Source organism: Sitophilus oryzae, unplaced genomic scaffold, assembly GCF_002938485.1.
Source record: "Sitophilus oryzae breed Bouriz unplaced genomic scaffold, Soryzae_2.0 scaffold_499_pilon_pilon, whole genome shotgun sequence".
Taxonomy (NCBI): Eukaryota; Metazoa; Arthropoda; class Insecta; order Coleoptera; family Curculionidae; genus Sitophilus; species Sitophilus oryzae.
This window is the reverse complement of record NW_022147083.1, coordinates 108,144-130,879: the sequence shown is the minus strand read 5'-3', so window position 1 is coordinate 130,879 and position 22,736 is coordinate 108,144. Positions and strand designations below refer to the sequence as shown.

General features: G+C 36.2%; 2 protein-coding genes across 2 annotated transcripts in view; one reads left to right on the top strand and one right to left on the bottom strand.

The window, feature by feature from the left end:
* Positions 1–2,092: 2,092 nt before the first annotated feature.
* On the bottom strand, positions 2,093–2,978 carry LOC115886838. The gene is made up of 2 exons (XM_030906142.1): positions 2,940–2,978; positions 2,093–2,875 (listed from the first exon to the last, which is right to left on the bottom strand). Exons 1-2 carry the CDS (start codon positions 2,976–2,978, stop codon positions 2,093–2,095), a joined length of 822 nt encoding a protein of 273 aa, XP_030762002.1.
* A 1,787-nt stretch (positions 2,979–4,765) lies between these two features.
* LOC115886814 (sex peptide receptor-like) overlaps positions 4,766–22,736 on the top strand; it is a 64,032-nt gene continuing 46,061 nt past the window's right edge. The window contains exon 1 of the mRNA XM_030906115.1: positions 4,766–5,212. Coding sequence (XP_030761975.1) covers positions 4,880–5,212 — 333 coding nt within the window. The 5' untranslated portion in view covers positions 4,766–4,879. The remainder of the gene's footprint in view (positions 5,213–22,736) is intronic.

Genomic DNA, 22,736 nt, shown 5'->3' with positions numbered 1-22,736 from the left:
ACGAGTATTAAAAATGAATCGTGAGATTCGATTCACTGCTTGCAATAAGGTTCGTTCAATTAAATCGTGGGCAGCACGGATCCATAACATTTGAACGATGAGCCGTAAAAGTTCAAATGAACGAATCGTAGGAGTCGATTCAATATGAGAAATTGAATCGTGTGATTCGATTCACTAAAAAGAATCGTAAAGCCCATTACTATCCTGTACCTAGTCTTTCTATGTCTTCTTTTTAAATTAATAATTAAATTTTTGGTATTAATTTTTCTACAAACTAAATTAACGATACTGAAAACTCGTGATTTCCCTTAAATACGAGCCTCTTGTTCTTTTTATAATACTATACTGTTTTTACGCTACTTTTTCTATAACATGCCATAAAACTAAAGGACAATTTTGAATTTTAGGTACCATAACGTTGAAATAATAAAACTTAAATGACATATTTTATGTGTCATAATAAAACTGTTTGATTTTTCATTCTGGTAAAAACATTCCAGAATGATGAACCAATATTCAATGAAAAAAGGTATAAAAGTTTATGTCATCCCGAATATAATAAAATTTGCATTTGTGTGCATTGTGTGAGTTTTGCGGGGCCTAATAAAATATTAATGCAAAATTTATAATTTTTGTTGTTTTTTTTATTAAAAAAAGGTGCCTTCTAAGTAAGGTATTTAACGTATTTTTTTAAGAGTCCATTTCACTAGTCCAAAAAAGTAGCAAAATAAGCGTTCGGCATTTAACGTTTTATGTAAAACTGACTAGGTATTTTTGCACAAATGAAGAAGGAAATTAAAGATAAATGATTATACTATATCCGTATTGTAGCACATTTTTAGACAAATTCTTTATTTTTAAGGTTTTGATGTCTGGACTAAATTTTCTCGAAAATAAAGACATAATTTAAAATTCCGTTACAATACGTGTAAAATCGCTTATTTCTGGGGCTTACTCAACCGGGTCTCACAATGCAAATTCACCTCAAATATCCATTTAGTTGGTCATTGGCAAGCAGGCTCTCATTGTACATGAAAATAGCAAAACAAACATTTACTGATCTGGATAAAATTGAGAGTTAAATAGCAAAACTCACCCGGGGGTACTCCGCCCCCTAGCCACTGGTATTCTGTTCAATATATCCCATTCCATATCTTCCATCTAATTCAAATATTATTCGGATCTATTCGTTATTCTTCAACAACTAGCTGGTGTCACCTGAAATAAGTATAGAGGCTTTTCCCGGACGCAAATCCGCAGCTAAACAGATTCGCATCCCTGATAGTCAAAAAGACTCGCATCCTTAATATTAGCCTGCCTCACAACTCTATAACAAAATGCATAAAAATTACCACCCATCCACCCCCTGCCTGTTGTAAAATAATGTTTTTATTAACAACTGTATTTAACTTTATGTAAGTTTCTTATTGTTTTATCCTTAATAGTAATAAAGACTCGCATCCTAGTACTCAAAAGACTCGCATCCTTCGTACCCTTAATAGTCATAAAGACTCCCGTCCTAATAGTCAAAAGACTCGCATCCTTAATAGTCTTAAATGCTCGCATCCTAATAAGCTTAAAGACTCGCATCCTTAATAGTCTGAAATATTCGCATCCTAATAAGCTTAAAGACTCACATCCTTAATAGTCTTAAATACTCGTATCCTAATAAGCTTAAAGACCCGAATCCTTAATAGTCAAAAAGACTCGCATCCTAATAGTCAAAGACTCGTACCTTTAATAGTCAAAATATTCGTACCCTTAATAGTCAAAAAGACTCTCAACCTTAGTCCAAAGACTCGCAACCTCCAAATGTCAGCTCTGTGACAAAACACAACACAAAACTACTTAACAGCCGGCCGTCTACTACTGACTGACTTGCCGCGCGCCGGCAAGCTAAGCCTCCTCTTACATCACATTTTTACCTGATCACAAATATTTATATCGCTTGCCACTGAATCATACTATTTTCTCTAATCGACTTTCAAATTAAATAGAGTGTTCTAGAATTGCTAGATAAATAAACAGAGGGTTTCCGAATTATAAAACCATTGAAGAAATTTGTTTCTTCGGGTTTTTAGGCCGTCGTTGGTTAGAATTTATGCGTCGGCGGAGGGGGCGTGGCTTGTTCCGGTGGTGGTTCTTCCGGAACTGGTCTACTTCTCTGTACTGCTACCTTGGTCCTAGATATAGCTGGATGCCAAATTCTGTTTAGGTAGTGAGTTTCTTCCTTCCTGTTGAAATTATTTGGATGTTTGTGAATTTCAACAGCTTCCCTGACCAGACGAGGATGATATCCAGATGTTGTGGCAATGACTTGGGTGACTTCGAAGTAGATTTTGTGGTCACCATATCTTAGAGCATGTTCTGCTACGGCCGACTTGTCTGTTTGCCCTAACCTGCAGTTTCTCTTGTGTTCCGTAAGTCTCGTTCCTACTGAGCGTTTGGTAGTTCCAATGTATACGCTACCGCAGGAACAAGGTATACGGTAGATCCCTGCAGAGGATAATGGTGCCCTTTTATCTTTGGCTGGTCTCAAGCAGTCCTTTATTTTCCGGGTAGGTTTGTATATTGTTTTGATGTTGTGTTTCCTGAGAACTTTTCCAATCCTATCGGTGACCTGGGAGACATATGGAAGGAAGGCCTTATTAACGGTGTTATTCTGTTCATTGACGTCAAGACTCTTCTGCCTAGGTGCTAGCGCCGCCTTTATTTCTTTCTCATTATACCCATTAGCAAGAAAGGCTTTATTTAAGTGACTTAGTTCCTCTTGTATGTGATCCTTAGCACAAATGCGTCTTGCTCTATTTGCTAGTGTTCCGATAATCACCTGTTTTTGGCTTGGATGGCGATTTGACAGTTTATGCAAACCGGTCTGTATGAGTGGGTTTTCGATACACCGTGTGATTCAAATGGTCTCCATTTCTCTTGACAAGCACATCGAGAGAGGCCAGTTGGTTGTTTTCTTCGGTTTCCATGGTAAATTTTATGCTCGGGCTCCGTGTATTAAGGTGATGAAGGAAGTTATCTAGGCTGTCTCGTCCATGTTTCCAAACAACAAATGTATCGTCCACATAACGAAACCATACTGCGGGCTTCAGAACTGATGACTCTAGCGCTTTTTCTTCAAATCTTTCCATAAAGAAATTAGCAATTATTTGGCTGATTGGGCTGCCCATTGCGACACCCTCTGTTTGTTCGTAGTAATTGCCGTTCCATAAAAACTAGCGACCAGTCAGGCACACTCGCAAAAGCTCCGCGATGTCAGGTGGAAATGATTCCTTAATTAGATCCATTGACTCGCCCATTGACTTTGAGTTGTCCACCCGGTTTCCTCTTACCGTCTACAAGCTCACCGTAAACCAGAGATTTTGGTAGGCGGTTTTCTTGCATTCTGCATACGTAAACCGCCCATCTTAAGCAAGCCTTTGTAATCACGACTCCAACGCTCTGGCAGCTAGCTTTTTCAAGGACAGATACTTTTGAGACATGGTGGAACCATCTGATTCTTAAGAGTTGTCTAAGGTGTCTCTGTTGCAACTTGTTTAATGCGATCATGTGTCGGCGGTACGGCGCGGCATCGACACCTAGGTTTCGCTTCCATATACCATGGTGGGAATTATTCTTGCTCGGTATACTGCAAGTTTTGTTTTTGGGCTCAAGCCACGGTTGTAGAAAACCCTGTCTTTTAATTTCCAGAATGCTCTTGAGACCCTGCTAATCCTGTGCTGAATTTCAGAGTCGATATTTGGCCTTTTCCGAAACCAAACTGCCGAGGTAATTTAATTCCGCTAAATATTCCAATAGTTCTTCTCCGATTTTTAGGATATTGTTGTGATCAATGTTTATTATTAATTATTGGGCCTTATATTAAGGCCCAAAACCTCGCATGCCAAGGTATATGTAACATTTCTTGTAATTGCTGTAACGTTTTTTCAACTAGAGCACAGTCATCAGCGTATTGAAGTTCTGTGATGAATTTTGTACGTGTTTTTGCCCTGAGTATTTTTATGTTAAACAGACCGCCGTCATATCTGTATCTAATGCCCAATCCTCTTTCCTGCAGTTTGCTGTCCACTATAATGGAGAGCGCTGCCATGAATATGTTGAATATGAGATGCGCTAAGACACATCCCTGCCGAACTCCTGTATTTGTTAGGAAGGGATCGCTCAGTGATCCATGATGGTGACACTCTTGACTTGTTGTTGTTATGGAGGCTTTTACACACTGTAAAAAAATTGTTGGGTACTCTGGGTGCGCCATCTATGACTTGGATAAAGGACTAAAAATTAAATTTAAAAAGAAATCTGCATTACATTCAGAGATATTTTAAGCAGCGTCATCTAACGCAATATATTATACCTAATCGCAATATACATATATCGTCAGTTTGAGAGAAGACTGTCAATTCAAAATAATTAATTTTTGTTTTCACAATGACACGACTGCAATTTGTCTATATTTTTATCTGAAGAAGAAATACAAGTTGTATTTCTTACTGCGTCTGCAGCAAGAATTACAAAAAATATAGACAATTTTTTTAGTTAACGTTAGATACTGGACACCAGCCTTGTGTTTTTCAAAAAAAAAAAAAGAAACCAAATTAAGAAATAGATAAATACACAAAAACACAAGAGGTGTCGTCTCTCAATTTTATTGTTTGACTACCTTTCCCATAACCAACCGTATAACTAAAAGTCAATTTTGTGTTTCAGGTTGGATGTAACGTCGAAATAATCAAACTTCAACATCAGACAATATGAACCCGTGCGAGCGCATCCATCCCTGGAGCATCGGCCAGAGGCAATCTCAATTTTAGGAGCCACCTGCGATTCCTGGACATGCTCTTTCTTAAATCGTTCCGAGAGTGAAGCAAATATGGAGGATCGGGACGACAACGGTACAAACGAGACGCCAACTTACATCAATGTGACGAACGAAATGCCCATCGCTTATGCGGTGCCGCTCTATGGTTACTTTATGCCCATTCTGTTAGTGATAACTATCGTTGCCAATACTCTCATAGTGGTAGTGCTCTCGAAACGGCATATGCGGACTCCTACGAATATCGTGCTCATGGCTATGGCGCTCTGTGATATGTTTACTCTTCTAGTACCTGCCCCGTGGCTAATCTACATGTATACGTTCGGGAACCATTACAAGCCCTTACATCCTGTACCTGTATGTTATACATGGAATGTTATGCACGAGGTAAGTGATTCAATGATTCAGTTATTATTCCTTTTAATAGTATTAAAAATGTGTATATGTAATTATACATTATGTCTAAAAAATTAAGACTTTAACGCCCTGTAGTTACAAAGCAAAGCGGAATCAACTGTTGATATAGAAAACGTCATATAATATGGTAGGGATTATTATTGCTCGGTACACTGCAAGTTTCATTTTTGTGCTCAATTCATGATTGTAAAAAAGCCTGTCTTTTAATTTCCAGAATGGTCTTGAGGCGCTGCTAATTCTGTGCTGAATTTCAGAGTCGATATAGGCCTTTTCCGAAATCAAACTGCCGAAATAATTGAATTACGCTACATATTCTAATAGTTCTTCTCCGATTTTGATAGCACTGTTACGATTTTCCGAGGGAGTGCACATGATTTTAGTTTTATCGATACCCAGGTATATGTGTTCGGCATTTTCTGTAACTGCTGTAACGTTTTTGCAAGCAGAGCGCAGTCATCAGCGTACTGAAGTTCTGTGATTAATTTTATACGTGTTTTTGCTCTAAGTTTTTTATGTTGAACAGACCGCCAACCAAACCAAACCATTCCTCTTTCCTGCAGTTTGCTGTCCGCTATAATTGAAAAAACGAAACACCGATCTTGCTATGAGAAATATAATAACTGCAGAATCTGTTTCAAAAATCGAAATTTGTGTCTGTAGATCTTTTCATCGCAATGATTTTTACATAATACAGATATTTTTATTTTTAAAGATCCTTGTTTCAGAGTAGTGATGGATTGTTATTTAACTATCTGTTATTTCATAACAATTATTTATAAATAACATAACGCAACTAACGCGTTACTACTTCTAAAAAATAACAGATATAAAATAACGACACGTAGAGATCGGCCGCTCGTGAAACGAAAAACGAAGTCGGCGCTCTGCACCACCACGAAATTCTATGCTGCTCGAAGCAATTCTAAAAAACAATTAGTATGGATGGAAAACATGCTATTTCGTCAACCATCGATACAGGCGGCGAGACAGCGGACAACGGAGTGGGGAAAGCGCTAAGGCGAACGTAGCTGCTTCGGTCGATACCGTCAATGGTCGTATTGGGTTTGCAACAGCTTAAAAATAATAGGATATAAAAGAAGCAGGTTTTTTGAAACAGTTGCGGGCATAACGCCTGGCGGTCGAGATAACAGGAGTGGGAAAGGAACGCTGCTGCATCGGTCGATTGTCGATGGAGGCTCGCAACGGGTTGGAGAAGCAGTCATTTTAGATATGTTGTTTTCCAACCTGTTACGAGCATAACAGGGCGGCAGTCGAGATAATCGGAGTGGGAAAGGAATGCTGCTGCATCGATCGATTGTCGATGGAGGTTCGAAACAGGTTGGGAATAACGCATCAGTTGTTTTAGATACATTTTGTTTCAACCTGTTACGAGCATAACGGGCGGAGGTCGAGATATTATGGCGCTGTATGTTTCAGTACTTACTTATTAAGTTTCAATATTTAGGTATTTATTTAATCTGAAAAATTTCCAGAATAATATTTTAAGATTTTTAAAAATGTATACAGGGTGTTTTGAAATATCTGGTCATTGATTAGTCACGATCCTGCTTAAAGCTGTTGACGTAAAAAGCAGATTTTTCGAAACTCGAATTCTAAGAGGGTGAAACTACTCTCAAATATTAGAATATTTTTTATTTAAAACCGGTGAGTTTTTTTCGGAAAAACTCTTAAAACACGTATATTTTATTATGTTGTTTTACATATTTTAAGATTTTTTAAAAATATATACAGGGTGTTTCATAAAATATGACCATTGAGTAATCACTATTCTGCTTAAACTGCTTGACGTTTAAAGCTGATTTTTTGCAAATGGATTGACTGTGGGGTTGAGGTTCGATAAGTAGGGGTTTCTCGAATCTCAAATTCCAACAGGGTGAAAACGCCCCTCAAATAATACAATATTTGTTATTTAAAAAACGGTTAGTCTTTTGGGAAAACGTCTGGACACGCATAATTTATTTTGTTTTTTTTTACATATTTTGAAATTTTTTAAAAAATCATACAGGGTGTTCCAAAAAGTTGAGTAATTGATTAACCACGATTCTGCTTAAACTGCTCGACGTTAGAAAGCTTATTTTTGGCAAATGTGAGAAAATTTTATCCAGTTTGTATGTTAATGGAAATTCTTGTTTTGCTTTATCATCACCATTAGAAATTATTAATTCGACGCGAACGAAGTCGCGGGTACACTCTAGTTTAAGTGTAAAATTAATTCGAACTCTAGTGTGTAGTTGGTTTACTTATGAAGAATATACTACACATTTTCTTATATTGCTATTTTTTGACAGCAAATGGTAAAATCATAACTAAGAGCTTCTCGCCAGTCGAGTGAGATGCACCCTGTACACTGCTACGCAATTCAAGATCTACGCGGATCGAGGGGCAGGGCGTAGGTAGATCGGAATGTATAGGTATAAACGAGTGGCGGAATTTTGGCTTTTTTATATCGCAATTTGTAAACAGCGCTTATTTGTAAACAACCACCGTTTTTAGAGAGGTATTATAGATAACAATCGATATTTAGAAATGTTTTGACACCCTGGAAATACTACCACCGAGCACGTCATTGTTGCAACTTGCAACTGCGTTAATACGCCTGGCGGTGACCGCCTCATACTCTTTCAGATATTTAGCAGTAAAATAAAGAAACCTGTTATTTTTAAGCTGTTATTTTAAGCTGTTTTTTATAAATAACTCTAACTGTTTCAACTGTTATCTAAAAATAACAGTTTTGCCCATCACTATTTCAGAGGCAATAAGTATTCCAAGAACATTGCAGTTTTGTTTTCTTTTGGTAGTATTATATTCAATTCTATAGTACGTTTCGTATAGATGCTAATAAAGAGATGTAAAAATATTCAACGTTCATATAGGTATTTAATCGCATAACACAACGTAAGCAATGATTCGGGAAATCATAGAGTGTTTCAGACACGTGGTGTACGCGCATAAAATTGTTCCAACAAATTTTATTTATCTCCTGCAGTAGAATCTACACGTACACGTGCCGTTTACTGAACACTATTATTTTAAAGTTGTCGGTATGAAGTATAAGGGTAGTAAAATATTGTTCTAACAATCCCATTTTAAGCAGCTTAAGATATTAGGCGGATGCAATTCTGTGAGAAATCTGAAAGTCAAATTTAGGGTAATGAGACAGTGAGATATATATATGTTAAGATAGGCAATTTGCAGGTCGTATAACATTATTCATACCAATATTATTACAACATAGAGACAAATATAAACAAACAAATTATGCAGGTGTGACTGGCTTTCTAGGCTCGATATAAATAAATAATTAAACAATTATTGTAAAAAAGTAAATTTGTAAATCATATTTATATATCAATTTTACAAAGAACTAGTAGCCAATTTATTACTTGACAGCATTTTACAAAAAACATATGAGAGTGATCGTAAAGTCGAGACGCTGGCGCTGATCTAAAATTTTGAGAACCATTGTATCATCTCTGGATTATCTTCTTCTTCTTCTTCTTCTTCTTCTTCTTCTTTTAGAAGGCGTATCGCCTGTTTAGTTCCGGTTTCCCCCTCGTCTAAGCAACTCTTGCGAGGTTGACTGCTAACTGTCTTGCCAACGTTTAGGTGGTCGTCCAGTAGGTCTTCTGCCATGGGGTACGTTGTTGCGAATTATTATGGCCATTCTGTCGGGGCCCATTCTATTGACATGCTGGTTCCATTCTCTTCTTCTCTGCCTTATCCATCTGACAACGTCGTTTGTTTGGCACTTTTCTCTTATGTCTACATTTCTCTGTCTGTCCCTCAATGTGTATCCAGTTATCATTCTTAAGGTCTTCATTTCAGTAGTTCGTAGGATTCTCTTTGTTACTGATGTTTCAGCTCTGGTTTCCGCACCATATGTCATCACTGGTCGTATGCAGGTTTTGTATATTCTTGACTTACATTCTGTACTCAAATGTTTGTTTTTCCATATGGGATATTTAAGATGTCCTGATATTGCGGCAGCTTTATTGGCTTGTTTCCTTACTTCTTCTTCCAGGAATCCTGAGCTTGTAATTTTGCATCCGAGGTATTCGAATGACATTATCTGATCAATAGTTTTGTTTTTTATTACCAATTTGCACCGTAGAGGCTCCTTTGTAATGGTCATGCATTTGGTCTTATTTGTGGAAATTTGCATGTTAAGTTTTTCTGCCTGTCTGTTAAAAGCTTGTAGCATTCTTTGGAGGTCGTCCTCTGACTCTGCAATAAGTACTGCGTCATCGGCATAGCATAATATGTTTACTTTATGCATTCCCATTCGATATCCTAATCCAGTATTCTTGACGGTTTTTATTACTTGATCCATGATTGTGTTGAATAACAGAGGGCTGAAGCTGTCGCCTTGGCGAATACCAGTTGTAGTTCGAAGATGCTGCGTTAAGGTAAAGTTTGTTCTTATTTGGATTGTTGTGTTTGTGTTTAAGTCCTTGATAAGTTCTGTGAGTTCTTTCGAGACATTACTGCTTTCCAAGTATTGCTGCGCATGATCTTCTGTATTATCTCTTTGGCTTGTCTCTTGTGCTTCCATTGGTTCATCTGTTTCTGCGTATAAATCTCTGAAATATTTTTCCCACGTATCTTCTGCAATTGTTCTTAGTTGTATTGTTTCATTTGTTTCTCGTTTCAAACCCGTCAACATCTTCCAAATACGTTTTTGTGCTCCGTATATATCCGCCTCCATTTCGCTACTAAATCGCTGCCAATATTCTTCTTTAATTTCTCGTACTCTATTATTAGTCCTGTTCCTTATTTCGGTATAGATATTTTGGTTCTCCGAAGTTGGAGATTTCTTGTATTGTAAGTATTTTTCCTTCTTTTCCTTTGTAATGTTCTTGACTTCTAATGTAAACCAAGGTTTAATGTTCGGTCTTCTATTGTGTGATACAGTACCGTGTTCCTAAAGCTTCTTTAGCACCTTTGCAGATGTTTTCTTTCAGTTTGTTCCAAGCTGTGTTAGGAGTATCAAACTGTACTATGGGGTTAAGAGTGACATGTGTTTGGCATCTGTTTGAATAAAGTTGTTTAGTGCTTTCGTGGTTGAGGGATTCTATATTGAATTTTTCAGTTTTTATTGATGGTCTTTTTTTGGATAGCGGCGCACCTATTCGTTCCTTTCCTCTGGATTATCGTTTTTGTAAATTAAATCTACTACCTATATTGCCATTTTATCAAGAAATTATGTTTTTTAACTAATAAAATAAAAAAATACAACATCTTCTTCAAAAATTCTTTTTTTTTCGCGAAAAAGGGTGTCGGTTTCTGGGGTCGAAATATACTACCCCTAAGAATATTTCCCTTATTTAAGACTCACCCTGTATATTTAATGTCAAATCGGGTATATTGTTTTATGCAATTCGAATTTTTATTTACGGAATAATTTCCAGTTTGGATTCCTTTGTTTAATGCAAAATATATTTCACAATTATTAACTCAGTCGCTATATTTTGTCTATTTACCAAGAAAGTTATGTGTACGTTTCAAAACAAATTACACACTCTCTAACTAACCTTTTCATTTTAAAAGGAAACATATGAAAAATAACTTTGAATTATTGGAGTTAAATTTACGCGAGCCATTAGTTTCCATCGTTGCTATAGTTACTAAAATGTGGTGCAATAATATGATCTCTAAGGGAATCTCTTGGGAGAGATTTATTTTTTTATCAAAAATATAAAATTGTATTTTAAGGTTTTGTGGAGTGTAGAGATTGAAATGCTGGTACACACATTATAATTTTATAGAGTAAGATAATTTAATTGAAAATAAGTAAAAATACGTTAAACAAATTTCTTATTCTACAATATTAGATCCGAGGGTAAAGCAGAAAAAATCTTATGGTGTTAAAAAGTTGAAAGTACATTTAAAAACAAAGATTTGGCCCCTAGTAGAATCCTTAATATTAATATTAAGGTTTGCCTCTTTAAATAACACGGAATTTTTTTTTATTTTTGAATGTTAATAATTTTGGAATGGTTTGTTTCGGCAACATCCTCGCGAGAAGATTTATAGAAAATTTCACGCTCTACAAAAAAGGTCTGAAGGCCAAAGTTCATCAGATCAACCGTCTCAAAGATATCAGCGAAAATATTTGAAATTTTAGATTGGTGTTATTTTTGATGTTGGTTGATCTGAGGAACGTTGACCTTCAGACGTTTTTTGTGGAGCGTGGAATTTCCTATACTCTGTTTTTTTTCTCAGGTAAGATTTCGACAGACGATGACAGAAGAAAAGCAGATGACGTCCCATACCAATCTATTTATTTTACTAAAAAAAGTTCCTAATAATTTTTAAGTTATCTATGGATGGGTTTAAATATAAATCCGTCATGCGTCGTGTCTTGTTGTTTTTAACCAGTTTTATTGGTTTATTTAAAAAATGACAGATCGTATTTCAATTTTATTGGTTTGACGGAACGATGAACGACAAACGGACGCCGATGCGTATGAACTCGCCTTTAGATTTTTGTCATTTTTGACGCTTGTCAAAGTCTTGCCAAATTCTAGGTTATAATTTTGTGTCAACTTTTGTTAAATACCCTGCGTTTTGGAATATGATGCATTTTGATTCGTATTATTACGTGTGTTTTGTGTCTTTTGAAGTCAAGTGGAGGAAAAATCGAGTGAAAATTAACTGTAGACCCAGAGCACAGTTTATGGTTAATACTCGCTGCCAGGGCAGAAAGTCTTATACACCAATGAAGTTGCTATCGATAAAGTTTGTATACCATTTCGTCGTAGATAAGTGCATCTCGTATATGGTAGAAGGATCAAACTAAACACATACTAAAAACTGGAGTAGCTGTAAAATATCGACATCACACGATAGGTAAATAATGGATTTTAGTACTGCAGAAAAATAATGTCAAAAGGTACTGGTTTAAATAAATTAAGGTTAAAGTTAATTAATCAACCTTTAAGGTATAAAATTTGGTAGGTGTTATTATTAATAAAATAGTTTGTTTTATTTACCTATGTTGTTTTATTTATTCCTGTGGAATATCACAAATTTGTATTTGTACATAAGTTATATTGATAAATATAATCATAAATGCGGGAAGTTTCATAAAGCTTGAAAGTAAATAATAGTTCTTTTTCATATTTTTTTGGTATGTAGTGTCTTGTTCTTGTTTGTTTTGTATTTAAAATTTTTTTGTAAATAAAATTCTCTAAAAACTCGATTACATTTTTTCAGTTTTATACAGTTTTTTTCACAATATTTTGGAGTAATCACTTGTCATCTTGTCAATCAAATTTTAAATAAGTATATCCTGCTATGCGTTCCAGTTGTACCAACTTATTTCTTTGTAAAATAAAATAAACTACTTTGAAATTAAAATGACAGACACATCTATCACTGTCAAGGATCTTCTCGTTGGACAGACTATATACATTTTCTCATGAGGATGTTGCGGAAACAAACCATTCCGAAATTATTATTAAATTAAGAAAATTAAAATATAAATAAAAAATCAGTATAGTATGGTACTGCCAACTTTTCTCGCCAGTCGCATGAGGGATATATAAAAAACATTTTTAATCGACCTATATAGCTTTAAATATAAATATTCCAAATCAGTAATATAATTGAGATAAAATTAATAGAGTAATATTAGGTTTAAATTTTGCGATTCCAATTAATATAAATAATGAAATACGGCAGAGAAATTTAATAAACCAATAAATTTGTGAAACTAAATGTCGAATGGGATTTAAAAAATAAATTATCAATGTTATTCGAACAAACTTTATTTAATATAAATAAAAGTAAATTGGATTTTATAGTTTTGATGCTGGATAGGTTCCTTGAATATATATTTCCTCGGTACTTTAACAGTAGACATCGAATTAGTAATCCTATCGAAACTAAAACACATTGTCTTACTTTATTTTTACTTACACTGCAGTGACCAGGAATTTCTGGAATCTGTAGTGGTGCATCCAGACCTGAGGAGTCGAGTGTGAGACGAGCGCGAGACATTTGCGGTGTTTTTCAAAGGATGGAGGGGTCTCGCAAGAGCCTCGCGACCGTCTCGCGAGACAACCCCCGGAGCCTCGTTGCTATCCGTTCCCTGTCGGTTTTTCAACGGCCGAGAGATCAAAGAAAGCTCGCAGTCAAGTCTGGATGTGTTTTTGGTAGGCTCGCTCGACTGCGAGATATTAGCTCTGATATTATAGTGCATATTGAAATGGAGACTTTCAGGAAGAAGATCAGCTGAAATTAATCGATTTATATAAAGAAAAACCAATATGATGCAATCCAAAAGATAAAGAATAAAAAAAAAACACGATGCGTGAGTAGATATGTGAAAAAAACTTGGGAAAAATGTAAAAAAATTATTTCTCTACTGGCAACATACAGGAAGGAGATTATTACAGGAAGATTAATTATTATTGAATCTTGTCACCTAGTAAATTAAATATACAGGGTGAGCCAACGATAAAGTTCATTATTTTATTTGTTTTGAGAATTATTAAAAAGTGTTTTAGAATTATTAAAAAAAATAGAAAAACTGTAGAGAAGGTTAAGATACACATTTTAAAATTATTATAGAGTATACAGGGTGGTTCAAAATAGTGTTACGGATATAACATATTTTTCTAAATGTAATACATTATTTTTTTTATTTTTAGATTCTGCGTAAAATTTTATAACTTTTTTTATCTATAATGCGAGGTATAATGTTATATACCTAAAACTAATAGTTTTTGTAATATTTCAATTTGCTTAAATAAAAAAATGTTAGATTTCAGAGTCGTAAAAAATTTTCATTATTGCTATTGTTGCTGAAGTCGGAGTGCTAAAATTTGTTAGTTAGTTTAATTTAATAGTTTTATTTAAGTTAGTTTAATTTGATAGTTTTATAGGGACGAAGAAAGAGATATAGGTAAAGATATTTGAGTTAGATGCTACAGTGTGTTCAACATATATTTATGAATTTCGACTATTTAAAATAGAATTTACAAATTTTGCACTTTTTGCCGTACCGAAATCTAATATTTCTTTAAACAAATTGAATTATTACAAAATCGATTATTTTAGATATGTATATAATATGATTTGCAAAAAAAGTTACCGAATTGCACGTAGAATCTAATAATAAAATAAAAAATAGGGTATTCCCATTAAAACATACCGCGTGTGAGAGAGACTCTGAGTGTTATTTGTTCTAGAATAAAGTAAGAAAATACCGAGTGTCCCGTTTAAAAATCACATGTTTTAGTTATTTCTGGTGAAACCGGAAGTGGCCGAAAACAATTGAATATGTCAATCAATCCTAATTTATGTCATATACTAGCATACCAAATCTCGTTTTTTATCTGAAAAAATAAAAAAGTTATAGGGGGTGAGCCACTTTTGAGATGCACCCAGTATATCTCGGTCTCACCAGTATACCTCTTGCCTCGGTCTTGTCTCGCTCTTGTCTTGCTCTCGTCTCGCACTCGACTTCTCAGGTCTGGACGCACCATAGTATGTGTAAGTAATAACAAAACGGATTCGCTCCGGAATGGTCATTCTAATGAAAAAATAATTTCGGGAGTATCTGGGTTAAGTGCAAACCTAAGGTATGTACTAAGATGTAGGGATGATTTTTTTTCAATAGAACACCCTGTATATTATTGCATTTTTGGCTTCCTTTCAGGTCTTAATCTTACATAATCCTGTCATGAGTAAACAATTCAACTATTTCAACAATTTCAGAGATATTAATAAATAAATAAAAATTATCTCTTTTTCAGTCTTTCTTAAAAAAAAATATTAATAATACAAGAACTGTCCTGAAAGCAAAACTATATTAAGTATTTACTTTAGATGGTCTGTCCTTACTTTGCTATAAATATGGAAATCGTAAATAATACAGGATGTTCACAATTCTACGCCAAACTTTCTAAAATATAAAATAACTTTTCTTCGTTTTTTTTAAAGGGACACCCTGTATATTAGTTTTTCAATAGAGGGAGAATTAAAAAATGAACATTTTTTGTATTTAGAGTATTTCAAAATTTTTAACGGTTTCGCAGATATTCCCAGTTTTATATTTCATATTTATGGCATTTGCTACAGTAAATTTTTATCAAAGCCCACCGTACCCCCCGCACCAATCCCCCGCACTGTATACTAATAATAATCGTTTTTAGATGGGCGTATTTGAAATAAAAATTGAGTAAGTTTCGGGATTGTAGCCGAAGATTTTTTTAGGGTGCTATTGGTGATGTAGAATGTAGAATGAGTAAGAGGGGGGGGGGTTAATCACTACGACCTGAAATATCAATTGTGTCCCCCTTCCTTGAGTCATCACACAGTATAACCCATCATACATTCCGCATTCCCTGTTGTAGAGGGGACAGGACTTCCCATCCTCATCTGACAACAGTTCTTCCTCCGAGGGTACACACCCTTCCACGGTTGGAGTTTGGCTTTTCGTGCCGTCCTTCACAGTCGAGGAGCTTGCCTCCGGCTGAGGAACCCGTGAGGTGGAGGCTGGAGGATGTCTCCATTTTCTCCACCTCTTTAACTTGGTCTCGCCTTAGACCTGATACCGGTGTTGTCCCGTATCTATAATAGAGGATATGTCCCTCTTTCTCTATTGCCTTCTTGGATTTGAGGTCAATTCCTATTGTGAGGACCTGACCATGACCCTCCTCCCTCGAGTTGATGACTCGCCAACTCGATGTCCTTACATTAAAGTTCTGACCCTGGATAAGGCTCAGCAGGTAGGTGATGTCTTTCCCCTTGCTCCTCGGCAGAAAGACCGTGATGGCCGCCCCTTTAGGGATGTTTTCTCCCTTCACTGCAACCAGTTCCGGCACCAGTTCCGGCCCTTGCCAATTTTTAAGCTTAGGTGCGATTTCCACCAACCAATTCGCCGATTCTTGAAATACACACAATCTATGAGGATCATGCCCACACGAAAGTGTATCCCCCCAAAACGCAGCTGATCCACATTTTGTAGATCGTTGTGTTGCGATCCGATCGCCACTACTTCGTCCAGTATAGCTTCTACGTCCCTGCTTGCCTCCCGGTGTTGGACGGCTTTCCATCCTGGCTTTTTTCTCTCCCTGCCGGAGAAGAGGTGAGAGGTTCTCGCTCCCTCTCTTGCCCTTTGATGGAAATGTGTCACGTTGTTTCTTGGTTTCTTTACTCTCCCCTTTTAGGAGGAGTGTTTTTGCTTTTGCTTCCTCTGGAGCAAGTCCGGAGGTATCTCCGTGCTTCTGCTCCGCTTCCAAACCAAGACCTACTCTCAGAGGATCCGTTTTTTCGTCTACCCGGCCTGGGTCAACCAGGCGGGCTAGACGAAACGGTAGCTTGTGTCGCTTATTGGGTCTAGAGGTAGGCTCCCGACGCTTGCTGGAGAGGGTGGTAGCTTGTGTGCCACTTGTGGAGGATGATCCCAAGCAAGTGTCAGTCGGAACTTTTATTTGTAATGTTCCCAGTGTCGCTAGGGGGCTTCCACAGCTTCACCGGTAGTGTTTTTAATACTATAACTCATAGTGTCCCCATGAGTCGCTAGGGATAATCGGTCCACTTCTACAGAGTCCCGTATGTAGAAGTAAGGGATAAATAACCATAGCCACGCATCCCTTTGACCTGGTCCCGCCATCGCATCGTAGGATTTAGGTTTTTGGTGAGGTTGCCTCCTCTTGGTCCAGGCGGTTAAGCCAAGACCCTCCCCCCCACACCCTCTACCCGCGAGATGTAGAAGATGACCACAGTCATTAGAGGGTGCCTGGTATGACGGCCAGGGGTAACTTCGTCCGGCATCTTTATATGTCTTGTGCAAATCTCTGGCCACGATACTACAGCCAGGGACAAGACGATGAGTGAGATGCTTGTTAGACCAAGCCAAGCGCTAGGGGGGACTCCCTCCAGCACCTGACCAGGAGCTTCCCCACCAACGAGAAGGTCTTGCATCTCCTAGGGGAAGATTGTGCTATTAGGGATAGTACCAATTTTCTCGTAGAACTTCAAGGAAATTTGAAAATATTTCAAAAACGGTAAGGTTTAAGTATGATAAACCTTAATCAAATTTACCTTTATTTTAATCGTAAAAACAAAAAATATAATAACATACAGGGTGTTCCATTTAAAAAAAATATAACTTTGATATTTTTTATTTATTTGAGACACAATGTATCTTGTAAAATAATTATAAATTGTAGCTCTAATAGTCCTTACAATTTGTAAAAATCTAATCATTTAGCTACAATACTCCGCGTCGTATGTAGTGAACAATCCTGTATATATGTAAATATTTCGATAAACATATTTCAGACTTAATATCATACCTTTTATAAATATAAACTGAGTTTTCTCCATGTTGGAAACATTTACCGAACAGCTGCAATCGTTCTTGCAAGTAAACATCTACATTAAACCAAAGTTAAAATTAACCGACAGAAATGAGAAGCAAGGGTTAATTAAATTCCTATAGACGGCAGCTTCCCAAGCTGGTCCAAGTAAAACCGCTGGGCGCATACTTTCCCCACTTAATAAAACCCCATCGTTGCACGTTGTTTGATGTAAACTTAACCTAAAGTTGGAACGAACACACGAGGATCACACTGGATATGGCTATTGTAGAGTGAAATGTCAAGGTGCTATGTTTGTTAGCGTCATCGTCAGTCCTAAACAAGTTTGTGGAAGTTTAGTGTATAATCAGAGACTAACCCAGTGGCGGACAAAGGGGGGGCGGAAGGGGCGGTTCGCCCCGGGCCCCGTCTTATTTTTTTAATCAACTGGCTTCTTTCTTCTTCTTAAGGTGCCGACTTCTTGCGAAGGTTGGCGACCATCATGACTAATTTTATTTTGTTGACTGCTGCCCTGAACAGATCATTGGATGTACAGTTGAACCATTCTCTGAGATTTCGAAGCCACTACATCCGTCTTCTTCCTATGCTTCTCTTCCTTATTATTTTACCCTGGATAATTATTTGTAGAAGCTTGTATCTTGTACCTCTCATTACGTGGCCCATATATTGGAGTTTTCAATTTTTTAATCGCTCAATTCCATGACATCTGCGGCGGCCATTATTATATGACATTCCGACTATTTAATTTTTGGCATAGATAGCCACATGTCTTCTCTTTATGGTACAGTGGCTGTGGCAATCACTAAATTTGACGTTTAGGCTATATACATATTTTTGACAGGCAGTTTTTTCCTCCAAAAATTATAAATATTTTTTTTTGCTCAAAAACGGTTAACGTTAGGTTAGAGTGTTTAATATCAGAATCCATAAAATTTTACAGAGAATTTAAGTAAGTAATAAAAAATGCGGTCACCCGTTTGAAATAAGAAAGTTGCTGTCAACTTCCGGTACTTCCGAAAGTGCCGCCATATTGAAAATATGGAAAAATTTTCTTTTAGAGGCTATCGCTTCTTTCATTATAATTTTGGCGATACTAAAATTTATTCTGTGCCCTGTGTCCTATGAACGCTGACAAATCTTAGATTTGTGAAAATCTCCCTTTCTTAAATAATCTTATGTCCTTTAATTCTAAAATTTAAGGGTCTAGATGTTTCACCAATGTAAAATTTATCGCATTCACATGGTATTTGGTATATTACATTTTTTGTTTGTTGTTCTGTATTCATTGGTTTAGTATGTGATATTAAATACAGAACAACAAACAAAAAATGTAATATACCAAATACCATGTGAATGCGATAAATTTTACATTGGTAAAAAATCTAGACCCTTAAATGTTAGAATTAAAGAATATAAAGATTATTTAAGAATACTATTAAAAAAAAATCTTAGATTTTCACAAATCTAAGATTTGTCAGCATTCATGGGACACAGGCACAGAATAAATTTTAATAACGCCAAAATTACTATGAAAAAAGCGATAGCCTCTAAAAGAAAAATAAAGGAGGCTTTTTTTAATTTAATCTAATAAAAATAAATGTATTGCTCATGCATCTGTAGATGTATGGCAATCGCTTCTTTAATTTTAAAGAACATAATAAGTTGCTAGATAGCTGTTCTGTGACTTATGAGTTGAAGTTCATCTCAATATCGTTTAACTTTTTAACAATTATTATGGTGTACTCACTTGCAGAAAAAGTCGAAATAATCGAACTTTATTTTAAAAATAATGAATGTGGCAATCGGTTTGCGCAGATATTGAATGAACGCCATCCTGACAAACACTTTTATGGCAAAATTGTTCGCGAGTTAGTAGCAAAATTTTGAGAAACTGGTTTTGTTATGAATAAAAAAAGGCAGAGGGAAAATCCTGTAGTAAATGAAGCTATGGAGGTATTCGTATTGGGCCAAGTTGCCATGGATAGTACGCTGAGTACAAGAAAATTAGCCAATGAAACCGGCGTGAATCGTACAAATGTCCAAAGGATATTAAAAAAACACCGTTCCACCCGTACAAAATTCCACACAAAGTTCACACAAAGTTCCACCCGTACAAAATTCAGGTGGTACAAGAACTCAACGAAGACAATTTTGATCGTCGCTTGCAATTTTGTGAAACTATGAGTGAACGAGTGGCGAATGATAATAATTTCCTATTTAATGTGTGTTTTTCGGATGAGTGTACTTCCTTTTTGAACGGTGTAGTTAATCGGCACAACTGTCGGTACTGGGCCGAGGACAACCACAGGGTTTTTCACGAGGTGCACACACAAAACCCTCAGAAATTGAACGTGTGGGCTGGTATTTTTGGAAACTCTATTGTAGGTAAGTTTAACGATATTGAGAAGAACTTCAACGTACAAATCACAAAACAGCTATCTAGCAACTACCGCACCTGATCGTTCAACCTTTTGGCAAGTGAAAAAATGCGTAAACATCTAGAAATAACAAGAAAAAATAGCAAATTGGTCGAAGGAATTTATCCTTATCATTTGCTCTGATAAATGTTTAAATAAACTTTTTAAATTTCAATCCTTCATATTTTCTCAATGACTCGACCGATTTTCAAAAACGAAGCGGGGAAATATAGAGAATAGAAAGCTCTTTTCATTGCGGTGCCACTTGACCCCCCTACCCATTTGAAAAAAGTTGGGGATGACAGCCCCGCTTAGAGGGTTGAAGATTTTGCAATCATTTTTGGGGCAAAAGTTGTCACCCTCACAAACAAAATTGACGTGTTTTTGAATTTTCTGAAAAAAAATTACCCTGGCCGTTATGCCTTGCGGAACGTTTTCGATGGGCCACCCTGTATATCTAAGGTTAGAAGTATATTTATTTTTTATTCAATGTTTAATCTGTTAAATCATAAAGGCTGAAGTCTGGTGCCTAAAATTTGAAATAATGTAGAATTGTTAAGAATTCTCCTGTAAGAGAAAAAGTTCCGACTACCTAAAGCAAAATTATTTATCGTTCCTACTTTTAAATTTATTAAAAAAAGTAGTGCAATATTCTTCTTATATACAGAATAAGGAATAGAAGTTCTATGTTAGGGATATTGCTCTAATTAATTATTTTGAAAACTTTCAGGCATGCAACTCTAAAAAGGGTGAAAATTTATTCGATTTTCTTTGGAGGAGATCCCAAGAGCTTTTAAAATTTTAAAATAAATTGCACTCGTTTCTAATTACCTTATATTTCTTGGATTCACTGCGGAAGAATTTTAAAAGCTTTTTTGTTCACTTATTTTAACTAGCTACTTGAGTTTCGTTTTGGCTAGACTGATTGGTTACCCAAGTTAATCTACAGGCATAAGCTAGATCGAAATAAATGTTAGTTTACTACATTTATTTCAATCTAAAATTAGTAGACTAAAATTATTAAATAATGAATTTGATTTGGTAGGGATTATTCTTTTTCTTACAAGTGATATCCTTTAGAAAGCTAAATAAAGGTTGATTCGCACTCTACTTTCCATATCCATTCCATATCCGTTTCTTATTTTTATTGTATTGACGCTATACGTAAGCTTCCGTTCCGTATCAGTTCCATACTTTTTATTGTACAGGGTGTCCCACTAAGAATAGCTTTCGGATGTATCTCGGAAAGTATTAGCCGTAGGGCCTACGGAAAAAAATATTTATTACTAACGGGGCTATGACAAATTGCTGGAAATTATTTTCAAGTTTGTAAAACGGCCGCTAGAGGGCGCAACTGCTATGGAAAATAAGAAAATAGAATTTTTACAGAATTTTGCCTAGATAATGGGTACTATAAATAATAGCTTCATAATCTTCAGTAAATTTTGGTTTGGTTTGGTTTGGGTAAATATTAATAACTCCGGACTGGATGATCAGAATCCAACAAACGAGGGCTCGTTTAAAAGAGCGTTTCTTACTCTATATTATACCATTAAAATAATAATAATAAGACGCTAGGGGGCGCTTTCTTACAATTTAACAAACATAGTGCGTTTTTTCAAAAAAATTAAATACGATAGTATCTGTAATTTTAGCTGATAATAAAGAGCTTAATTCAGCGAAAACTTCATCTTGATATCTTCTTTCAAACCGAAGATATTAGCAAAATTATAATAAATACCAGGTGCCCGGTGGCGTAGAGGTACAGGCTCTCGTCTACCAATCTCAAGGTAGTGGGTTCGAATCCTACACCAGGCATTTCATCTGCCGACTATTTTTATTAAAATAAAAATAGTTTGGGTACCTAGGTCGACTCAGCCTTAAATGAGTACTTGGGATTCACAATCCTGAGATAATAATAGACGGTTGAAGCGTAGTGCTAGCCACATTACCTTCCTTGTATACCGAACGGATCTAGCATGACAAGCTGTACCTTGCTACTCCCAAGGCGTCAAACGCTATATACGGGAGCTATTATTATTATTATAATAAATACCAAAAAGTAAGCCCTTAATTACCTTATTTTTACAACACGGTATCAGTAGCCCTCTTGATTATGCCGAAAAAATCTTAAAATATAATTCTGCTAAATTTTTTCAGAATAAATAAATACCTAAATATTGAAACTTAATAAGTAAGTACTGAAACATACAGCGCCATAATATCTCGACCTCCGCCCGTTATGCCCGTAACAGGTTGAAAAACAATGTATCTAAAACAACTGATGCGTTATTCTTCAACCTGTTTCGAACCTCCATCGACAACTGACCGATGCAGCAGCGTTACTTTCCCACTCCGATTATCTCGACCGCCGCCGCCGCCTGTTATGCTCGTAACAGGTTAAAAAACACCGTATCTAAAATGACTGCTTATTTTCTATACGTTATTTTCCAACACGTTGCGAGCCTCAATCGACAATCGACCGATGCAGCAGCGTTACTTTCCCACTCCTGTTATCTCGACCGCCAGGCGTTATGCCCGCAACTGTTTCAAAAAAGCTGCTTCTTTTATATCCTATTATTTTTAAGCTGTTGCAAGCCCAACACGACCATCGACCGATGCATCAACGTTCGCCGTAGAGCATTCCCCACTCCGTTGTCCGTTGTATCTCGCCACCTGTATAGATGGTTGTCGAAATAACATCCATACTAGTATTTTTTTTGG